Source organism: Fulmarus glacialis, unplaced genomic scaffold (assembly GCF_000690835.1).
Source record: "Fulmarus glacialis isolate BGI_N327 unplaced genomic scaffold, ASM69083v1 scaffold15246, whole genome shotgun sequence".
Lineage (NCBI taxonomy): Eukaryota > Metazoa > Chordata > Aves > Procellariiformes > Procellariidae > Fulmarus > Fulmarus glacialis.
The window spans coordinates 2,975-14,204 of NW_009218881.1; the positions used below are offsets into that span (position 1 = coordinate 2,975).

At 41.7% G+C, this 11,230-nt stretch overlaps 1 protein-coding gene across 1 annotated transcript; it reads left to right on the forward strand.

Annotated features, from left to right (window-relative positions):
* Positions 1-246: 246 nt before the first annotated feature.
* On the forward strand, positions 247-5,858 carry MYLIP (myosin regulatory light chain interacting protein; the record flags this gene model as incomplete). The annotated part of the gene is made up of 5 exons (XM_009580180.1): positions 247-432; positions 1,191-1,388; positions 1,723-1,887; positions 3,690-4,110; positions 4,482-5,858. Coding segments are annotated over 5 exons (1,060 nt in total), but the record flags the coding sequence as incomplete, so codon positions are not given.
* Between the last annotated feature and the right edge of the window lie 5,372 nt (positions 5,859-11,230).

The window sequence follows — 11,230 nt, forward strand, 5'->3', positions numbered from 1 at the left end:
TCTTTTAATAGTGCTTTTAGATACCATCTTCAGCTGTAGCCTCATCTTTAAGTGTAAGTGAATAACAAGCTGGAGGCCCTTTTCTTTCCCTTGTGCCAGACTTTCTTTACTTGGTATGTTCATTGCAAATTCTTGATTACCAAACTAGTTGTTACCAAACATATCTGAGATGTTATTTGATACATATCTTGTTTACTAACATCTTTTAACATCTTGTGTAAGCAACCATTTCTGAATCCATTGCAGGCATATGTTTTTCTTGCATATAAAAGAAGATCTTCTTGCTGGTAATCTTCAGTGTTCTTCAGAGCACGCAATTGAACTTAGTGCCTTGTTGGCACAGATGAAGTTTGGAGATTATAACCAGAACACTGCCAAGTACAATTATGAAGAGTTGTGTGCAAAAGAGCTCACCACTACCATTTTAGAGAGGTAAAAAGAGCACAATTGATATAACCTCCTTTTTGGAGACCAAAAGTGTAAGATTTTGTTATGCCCTTAATTGCTGATGCTATAGTGTATCTTATGTTGTTAAAAAATAATAATTTAGATAGCTTTGGAGATTAAAATACAACCTGTTCAACTAATGTTCTGATTTCAGTTCATTTTTAAGCTCAGTTATGAGCAATTTTTTTGTGAAAAGCAAAAGCTGTTGAACTCTAGTACTTGGGGAAATACAGGTGTCTAAATACTTGGAGCAGGGTAATCAAATTGCAAGTATGTCTTAGACCTACACTTGTGAAGGGAGGTAACAAGAATTTATCTGGCTTAGTACCCTTACACTGAGAAGTAAACAGGATTCCCAAAACACCTTCATAGCTCAATTTCTCAGTACCAGGAAACCTTCAGTGTGTTATGCTTTTCTGTAGATTTTTTTAGTTATGAACTTAGTAGTTGTTCAAATAAATATGTTGGGGGGGGGGTGTTAGTTGGAAAGACTTGATTACATGTAGTTTTTAATTTCTAAGTAAATGCACAGTATTGTCTCCTGAACATTCTCAGGATGTTTTGGTAATTCTCAGTTCTTTCCAGTTCATGATTACTGGAAATCTATAGCCAGATAAAGCAGGTCAGGAGCATTTAATAATCTGTTTAACTAGGTCATCTAAAAACCCATGTTAAAACAAGCTGCTGCCAGTAATGGCATATACTTGAGTTAATTGACCTATCCGTAATCTTTTTATCAACAGCATTACTGCAAAGCATAAGGAGCTAGAAGGTCTAAGTCAAGCTTCTGCTGAATACCAGGTTCTACAGATAGTTACAACACTGGAGAACTATGGGGTAGAGTGGCACTCAGTGAGAGATAGTGAAGGGCAAAAACTCCTTATTGGTGTTGGACCTGAAGGCATATCCATCTGTAGAGATGACTTCAGTCCTATCAACAGGTATGTGCTTTGTGGAACCATTTTAATCTTCCATTTTTTTAGAAGTACTGAGCATGCCTCTAGTTTTTACATAAATATACAAAACTGCTCTATGAATTACTAAAAGGAGCTATTGGAATGTAGTGTCTGAGGATACTACCTGCTTACAGTCAAGATGGCAACTGGCCTTAATAGTCTTGATTTCTGTGTGCATTTTTGAGGCGGCATCTTCAATCTAGCATTACAGAGAACGGTCGGAGATTATTGTAACTTCTGGTAAAAGTGCACCATAGTTTGTGGAAAATGCCCTTATCCTTAAAAGCTAAATAACCTTTCTTTTTTTATTCATTTATAGGATTGCTTATCCTGTTGTTCAAATGGCAACTCAATCTGGGAAGAATGTATATCTGACTGTCACCAAGGAGTCTGGTAATAGTGTAGTTCTCTTGTTTAAGATGATCAGCACAAGGGCAGCAAGTGGACTCTATAGAGCAATTACAGAGACACATGCATTTTACAGGTCAGTATTGCCACTAGAAGAGTCAACTGCTGCTGCTCTTCTCCACAGTATTTGAATTAAGTGCTTAAGCAACCAGCAGTCTGACTGCATTTCAGAAATTCTCTGCAAAATTTAATTGTCTTTGCAGCCTCTACTTTCCTCTTAAGTCCAGAAGCTGAACAGGTTTTTGCTGCTTTCCATTTTGTGGGGTGGGAGTACAAGACAAATAAGCAAAATTTCTCAGTCTACCACTATGAGTAACAGCACTTCAGAACATAAACTTACTGTATTCTTTGATACTTCATAAACAATACATACATTTTTTGTCTCTATGTAAGAGGGAGGATGGGAGACCAAAGGAGAAGAAAGATCCTGTCTTTCAGAATATGTAGGTGTAGCTCATATGCACATGTACTCTTTTTCTCCTTTATTTGGGTCCTCCAGTTGCTAGAAGTTACCTGTATGCCACCTTCCCATCCCATGTATTTAAATCTTTCTATAATTCCTCTGTCCTTGCTCACATGCCTTGGATTTTGTTTTGTGCCAGCAGCTCTCCATTGTCTTTATCGCATTGTTCTTTGAGGTAGGGGTGCTATACTGGTTTGTTGATGGCTGATTTTTTTAAAACCCCTTTTCATTCCTACTGTGAGGTCCAACACTGATCAGTAGAACTAACTGTGAAAGACACTTAGTGGTGTTTTCTCTAAATTAACCACCACATACCAGTTTCAATTACTTTGTAAGAGAAGAATTGGACTTAAAGCAGAGGGAAGTACATAGGCAAAGACCTATCCAGCTTCTCAAATCAGATGATTTTAAGTTACAGCAATTAACATCAACTAGTTGCCTTTCTAACCACTGCAGCTAATCGGCAGCTAACCACTGCTTATTTTGTGAGCCTGATGTTAAGCATGTCTTGTGCTGCTCTTTAATTGTATGCCCTTGCACTGCTGTTTTGCACTCTTCGTATTTTTTTCCAGGCAATTAAAGCATTATATAACTTAGTCTTAACTTTCTGATCTGTCTCTGCTTGTAACTTCTGCTGTCCTTCGCAGTTTCTGATTTTAATTTAAGCAGAATTTTAGCTAGGCAATAGCATTTGGCCATAAGCTTGGATCTTGGACCTTAGGCCTGGTGAGGCTGTAGTCCTTGTGTTCTGTGTTTGCATTTTCTTTCCTACGTTGTCTAGAGAAGTTATATGCCTTAATAGGCTTCTGCAGATGTAACTCTATCACTGAAATACGTGACAAACATGGTTAGGGTAGCTGAAACCTCGGTGGCAAATACAAATGGCTTAATTTAATTCTATACACTGCATTCACACTGGTTCCCTTCAGATGATATAATACTAGTATATAGAGTACTGAGCGGACATGTGGTTAACGACATTACTTGACTCTATGCTAAAAATTTTTGAGAGCCTGTCTAAAGAAAGAGGTGTTATGCCAAAGACTATTAATTGGAATTCTTTAATGCAGTGTTTGGAAATTACCGTGTAAAGAGGTGTTGCCAGGCTCAATGTGGATTAAGCAGGCATTGGCTGTTTATATTAGCATAATGCCGTAAGTCCCTTCCATAGGCTGACTCCATTTTACCAGACCCTTCGCATTTTTGAAGATGTAAAGTAACTGTCACTTTTCCATTTTACACTTTTCAAAGTAGAGTTGTCATGCAAACAACATTCAAGAGCTTACATACTATCTCAGACTGCTCTATTTGCTTTAATTTCAGTGCTGTTACTTCAACTTTGGGAACAAATTATTGTAGGGATAGGTTTATTGGTATTAACTAACTGAATTTGCATTTTTCTTATTGTTTAATAGGTGTGACACTGTCACCAGTGCTGTCATGATGCAGTATAGTCGAGACTTAAAGGGCCACCTAGCATCTCTATTCCTGAATGAAAACATTAATCTTGGTAAAAAATATGTCTTTGACATTAAAAGAACATCAAAAGAAGTTTACGATCATGCAAGGCGGGCTCTTTATAATGCTGGCATTGTGGATCTTGTTTCAAGAAGTGACCAAACCCCACCAAGTTCCCCCCTTAAGTCTTCGGAAAGTAGCATGAACTGTGACAACTGTGAGGGTCTTAGCTGCCAACAAACAAAAGCTCTGCAAGAGAAGCTGCGGAAGCTAAAGGAGTCCATGCTTTGCATGGTGTGTTGTGAAGAAGAAATAAATTCAACCTTTTGTCCCTGTGGCCACACAGTATGCTGCAAGACCTGTGCTGCCCAATTACAGGTAATGGCAATGCCATTAAGGTGTGAGTTACCAAATACGTGGAAGTTTTGGGTTTCTGTATGTTTAACAGTCATGGATTAATATGTTTACGTTGATATTCTAGTAAAACTTACTTCTAAAATTTTTTGTTGTAAACTAATTCCAAAGAACATTCTGTTTAGATGATGTGTTTGAAAGATAAGTTTTAGCTGTGCTTACTTGACGTGTGGTGAGGGTAAGAAATAGGTACGTGTTTCTCATTAAACCCTGTTTTAAATATGGAGATTATGGAAAAGTGCTCTGTTGTTATGTACCTAGAGGGAAGTCTCCAATGAGTATGGAGACTCTCAAAATGTGAAGTAAACTAATTTCCTAATGTTTTTCCTTTCCAGTCGTGTCCTGTTTGCAGATCTCGTGTAGAGCATGTCCAGCATGTGTACTTGCCAACCCACACCAGTCTTCTCAATCTGACTGTGATATGATCACCGTATACACTTTAAACCCATATGTACTTTTTAAACTGCACTAATATGAAATGCAACCATTGATTGTGAAGAAGGCAATCACTCTGGCACCTATCCACGATCAAAAGCAAAAATACTGCATTTTTGAACATAAATATTCTTCGTTCAGCATGTCCAAAATGGTTTGGGATGTTTTTTGAGAACAGAAGTGTAACCGATTCATGTTACTTAAAAGGAGAATGATGCATAAGTTTGTAGCATGGCAATGTTGCCAAAAAGCTAGGTAACCCTGGAGAAATGTGGTGTACACATATTGATATACCCAGTGAGAGCAATGCAGCCTTTTGTTTTACACTCTAAATCCTTTTTAATACAGTCACTCCATTTATTTTAATAGTAAGACTAGCTAAGACTAGCTTTTACAAATACCAGTTTAGTATGGCTCATAGTTTCTGCTTTTAGTAAACTGCTTTAAAGGGGGAAGAACTTCTTTAAAAAAAAAAAGGTTCTTAAACTGAAGTCACAAGGCTTCATCAAGCAGCTGTGTTTAATTCAGAATTCTGTTAAATAGAAAAACAGTTTTGAGAGAATAGCTTTGGAAGGGTAGGACAAGTTTGTAAATTGCAAAGTGTCTAGGGTGGGTCAGTGTCCCATGGAAGCACTGTTATGGGACTTCACTCTCAATGCTCCGTGGGCAAGGTACTCCCAGGTTTCCCCCATCTGTCTTGGCTGGTGGTCTTGGGAGCTGCAGTCAGCTGCGCTTTAAGTTGGCTTTGGTTTTGGAGACTGATTTTAAACTACTAAACATGTACCATTAATTTCTAAAGTAAGGGTTGTGTATAATTTTAAATGCTTTCTTCAGTTAACATCTTTATTGGGTAGGTCATTTCCTGCTAAAATGTTTTTAATCTCTACCCCCCTGCTTGGGCATTTTGGGCTCTGGTTTCCTAGTGTATTCTCCAGGGTACGGAGGGAACTAGAGACCATGTTTGGGTGCAATACTGGCTTAATCAAAGCTAGAAAAGTACACTGTCACTTTACTGAAATTTTCTGACTATACTTTTCATATTGCCTTAATGTAGCAGTAATGTGTGTTTATGCATCTGTTTCTTTGCACAGACATTTTGTCAAAATATTAAAACTCTACTTTTTTATGACACATTAGCATATAAACCTTACTCTAAGAGGGTATTTATTTTTTCACTTTGTAAAGAAAATTTTGTTTCCTCATGAAGCAAGAGCTTTGTCCTATACTGTAGGCAACTTCTGTCTTTTTATATTCAGATTAATAAAGGACTTCAAAAATGTACTTTGTGTTATTGATAAGACTTTAATTTTGTTCTGAAATTCATCTGAGGCATTACTGAACTGAAAATACAGTGTGAAGTATTTTCATGCTTGCAGTCTTGACTGTTATCATGTTTTAAGAGGCAATGAATTTTCCTCAGGTGCATGCAAATTTCAAGGGAGGGAAGAAAACTGACATGGTATAATGACCTTTGTTCAGGCAGTATACTTTCAAAACAGCAGATATATTCCAACTGTAAAATAGCCTCCAGAATGAACTCTGTGAAGAACTTCCCTACAATAAATTGCCCAAGATATACGGGGTATATTCCAGTGAGATGAGAGAAATGAAAAAACGCAGCCTGAGAGTAGAGAGTTGGAGTTTCAGCAATCCTGTCTAGGAAAGATCTTAATTACAGATGTGTTGGTGTCTTTTTTTGACTGGAGCTGTTCATATTTACTAACTTATGAAGAGGTGGTGCTTGAGCACTTCCAACATGGTCCTCTGGCTTACCCCACCAGTAAGCTGAAGGATGTAAGATGGTGCTGGGATCAGGTCTAAGTTCCCTGGAATCCGTGGGGCTCTATTCTGGCAAGTGTGAACTGAAGTCACTTAACTATGACCTTCTAAAATTTACTGCTATTTAAAAGAGATTACCGCAGAGTAGCATGTCCTACTGTCAAGGCTGTTCATCAGGGATTGAAGCTGGAGGCCCTGGACCTAAAATTATTTTAGGCTAGCTCTAAAACACTGCTGATCAGGGGAGGGGGAAGGTGGCTGGCAACCAGGCAACGAATTCTGAATACAAGAGCTGTTTATCTCAATGTCAAGTGTGTTAGACACAAGGTAACTTACCCTTTTAAAGATGAAAATTTCATCTCTCGGCAAGTGGGTGCTACTGCATTCACTTTCAAAGATGATAAAAGTTCTGAACAAAAGTTGCATTGTCCCTGTATGCCATTTACAGGAAGGAATAGGTACGCAAGTGTTTTCAGAGAAGATTATATCCAACTACTGTACCAGTGTACAATAGCGCTAAAGCAAACCTTCCTCGCTTCCCAAGATTGCTCTGTTCTGTGTGAACAGAATTATGTTAGTAACATCTCATCCATCATCCTATGGCAGCTGGCTGAAATGGATTGTAAATTAATATAAACAGATGTTAATACAGGCATCTGATTTAAAGCATTCAACAAGATCAAGCTGTTAAAATAGGCAAGCATTAACTCCAGGTCCTTGTAATTAAATTGGCTGTGTAATTAGACATCCCTAATAAAAAGTAATTCCAGTAGTTAGACCTCTAATCAAGGTGGGGTTTGACAGGTTAGGTGCCATAGGTGGAATTCAGGCAAAGCCTGCGACTTCTGTAAATGTCTTCTGCCTAGTCCTGAAAAGCTGTGCAGAGGATGGGGCAGAAGGGCCGAGGGACAGGTCCAGGCAAGAGCCCGGCCAGTACTGGCTGTGTCTGAGACCACTGGGAGTCTGGTTCTGCGTTGGCAAAGAGAGGGTGGAGCACAAGCCGAGGCTAATGGCTTTTCCCAGTGAGGAGGGGTGAGATCAGTAGGTCGGTGTGCTCCACAACCAGCATGGTTTTAACAGAATGCTATTGCCTGTTCTGAGAACCTCTTCCGAATTGCAAATCACTAAAAGCCTCGCTTGGTTTGTATGTAAGATCTAGCAGGATGCGAAACAATGTAAGAACAGCTTTGTTTTTTTCACAGGCAGCTTTCTTCAGAAGCATTGTTTGAAATGGAGTTACCATGCTGTGCTAGAGAAGTTTTGCTTAACCATCCAAAACTGCTGCAGTATGCGTTGCTCAATGTTTGCAGTTCCAGTACACTGTTTCTTGTAAGAAGTACTGTGTCCAGTCCACGTGACCTGCCAAGAGCTGCGAAGAGTGTAAAAGAAACAATAGGAAATCTTGAACTCCACATGCCATGTAGCCATACTGCAGAAAGAGTCGGGTCTTATTTGCCAAAGTGCTGTTCTTTCTCCTAAGAAGCTTTGTCTGAAGGTTGTAATGGATGGCAGTGGGGAAAAAACAAAACCCCAAAACAAAAAAAAGCAACAACGGACTAGTTTGTGGGAACAACTGGAGTTTGTGTCCTTTACACTTCTTCCTCAGGAGGGGGAGGATTGATCACAAAGCTTCATTTGGTGCCTCTCACACCTTACGTTAGTGTATCTGTGCCTACCAGGCACTCGTAATGAAGCCAGCTCGGGTATTGGTATTTGCCACCCAAAGCTAGTACAACTTGGCAAGAAAACTCACAGAAAATTCAGTTCTCATTTATCTTCAAAGTTGCAATACAGCTGCTGCAATCCCATCAGGTGTGTGCAATGTCATTTTAAAAGGGTATAGTCTCAAGTTTCTACTACAAGTACCGAAATGGGAAAAACTCGCCTTCAGAGGCAGCATGGCTTGCTGGATAAGTTCAAGAGCAGGAACCCTGTTAGTTACTTGGACCTCCTGACGGTAGAACAGCATTCAAAAGCAGCTGTGTGGAGAGAGGGTTGCGAGTAGGAGAACTGCAGGAGAGATGTTCTTGCTAAAATCCTGTTACACTTAAATGTTATTAATAAACAAGACAGGGACTTACCAATAAGTACACCTGCACTACTAGGGCTGGGAACTCCCAGCCCTCCACTGGTATCTGCCTGGCTTTCATCCTCCCTTCGCTGCATCAAGATCTCTGTTACGGAGAGCTCAACCTGCGAGGGACTACAAAGGCAGGCTGTTGAGATGTGTCAAGTTACAACTGTCACAGGCCTATCCTCCAGCATGTAGTTGCTCATTTCAAGGTACATACAAATATTAAAACGCTAAAGAACTGTAGAATGAAGGCGTCTGTATTTTTAAGTTATTTTGATTTCTTCCCCAAGTGCCATAAAAGCACGTACACAGCAGCATTCATCTGTTTCAAGATTTATTTCCTTGCTGAATCAGCACGGTTGCGTTCCTAATGGAATGCCCTTGGGGGAAAATTCTCATCTGTCAGCCTACACTATTTCACTTCACAGCAGCACACTGGCATGTTGATCAAAGACAGGGGAAAATTACAGCTCAGATTTCCTGTATACGGTTTTAAACAACAAACTTTCCGTGGAGTGTTAAAATTACAAATTGACAAATCTTAGCTTCAGTAATGCCTGGTCAAATATCCCTTTTGAATTCCCCCCACCCCGTTTTCACTGGGACCGTGCTGTAGTGCCAGGTTAAGTGCTTCGGTCGCCTTTGTGCCCCATGGATTCAGACAGCAGGAGCCTGTTAAAACAGAAAGTGGCAACTAAGAAATGGGTTTAAAAGTAAGAAATCTCAGTAAAATTGTGGAGGGGAAAAAACCACGACTGGGGCAGACTGCCAGAAGAGAGGTGGACTTTCTGCAGCCGGGCCTGAGCGCAGCTTTGCTGGAGGAAGCCCAGGCAGGGAGTTCCCAGGGGGTCTCCTGGTGCAGGGGCCAGGGCTGCGGCTGCCCCCGGGACAGGCAGCCTGGCAGGGAGCGCCGCTGGCCCTCAGCAAGGTGGGAATCGGTCTGGGAGAGGCAGGACAGGGCCGAGCAGGAGATGAGACATGCCGGGGCAGGCAAGCTGCTGCTGGGCTGGTAGCTCCCCAGGGAAACTCCCACTGGAGTACACTCCTGGCAGGCCACAGCCAAACCTCCCGATCTGCAAGGGGCTCGTAACATCATACGACTTCAAGGTAAACCACCAGCTGGAGCCCCTTGGTTCAACACTTCCTTCAACAGTACTGGGTGGTAAAAGCGATCATGGTTTCTGGGTCTTCTCGTTTCCTGCAAAGGGTGGTGTGAGCTAGGAAGAGGCGCCAGGAGTAACGCTGAGGAAGGGCTCTCAGAGCCCCAGCTAAAGGAATTGCTGGTTGGTGCAGTAGTGGGAAAACACAAACTGTGACAACTCTGAAAACTTAGTTGGAATCGTGATTCCTCCCCATGTGAGAGCGAGGTGCGAGGGATCCAGAGGAGTAAATGGGGCTGGTGCTCCCCTGTGCTCAGTGATGGTGAGCGGGGTTCAGCGTGACCTCCTGTTCCTGCCGGGACCAGGGGACTTGTGGGGGCTGGCCAGCAGCTAGCTTTCATAGCACTCATGGGTACACTAAGTTCCTTAAAGAAAAAGGTCAAGCAAACAAACAATACCAGCTTTCCCAGAGCTTAACAACAGGTCACTTGATGATTTCTTGCCAACTAAAATGCAGAATCCTTTTCAGCTGCTTGAAGGCTGCAGGAGGGCGAGACACAAGTGGGAAGGAAATCAATCTGTCCCTGAAAGCTGATGCCTTTCTCTGCCTTCACTTTGACCCTCTCCTGAGTGACCTGATTTAGCCTGTCCACTATTTGCTGATCTTTCCTCATTCCTGAAGACTCTTCTGTTCTCTCACCAGTGATTTCTGGGATCCAGGCTCTGACGCCAACCTTTCTTCTTCTGGCAGCTCTCCACATAAACTCTGCTCCAGGAAAGAATGGGACTTTGGCCAACACCATCCAGTGAGGATCTCACACACCCACACGCACACTCCCCCCCACACACACCCCCACACCCCACACCCCCCTTTCTGTGTCTTGTCAGGAGCGCAAAGGGCACCATCTCCATCTGGGGCAGCAAGAAAAAATCAGTATAAATTAATCTTTCCTCTTACCATTGGGGTGCCTAAACAAAAATGTTTGTCTCTAGCTACCCTTTCAGGGCCATTTAGTGGTTACGATGGGATTAACTAGGTGTGTGTATGTGTGAAGGTGATTGCCATCTCTATTTTCATCCAGTAGTTGGTGTCTAGCTTCTCTGCTTCTTCAGAGCAAATCAAAGCAGGTAATGATAGACAGTAACATGGCAACTTTTTATATAAACAGGCTTGCCAGAGCCAGATCTTCCTCTTCCCTGCCAGAAAGCTGTTTGTCTGAGGAATCCATGCATCTGGCACCAAATTCCCATCATAGCACTACAACTGCGGGAATTATAGAGACATTGGCAGCTCATCTGAAGAGACAGTATTTGTTTTCCTTGTTTAGAACTATAAATAGTCAATAGAGGACTCTCATTCAAACACTATTGATGATTGAAGTAAACCAGGCACAGAGACACGGCCAAAAATTGGACTTCTGTTCCAAAGCCGACCCAACTCTTGCTTCAGAAGCTGAAGTTCCAAAAGGGCGATGCAGAAAGCACGTGCCCAGCAGCAAACTGTTTGCCTGTGTCGTTGTTTGAACTGGAATTTTTTAAAGCACCTTCAGCTCTGCTGTGCTTTGAGCAGCTGACTTCCTCCTCCGCCTCTCCGAGATCCACGAAGTGAAGCAATACTGAAGTGTCCTGAGAGCACCCTGTCCGGGCAACACGCTGAGAACACGCGTGTTACTCTTGAAGGGCAGTTGCAGGGTCT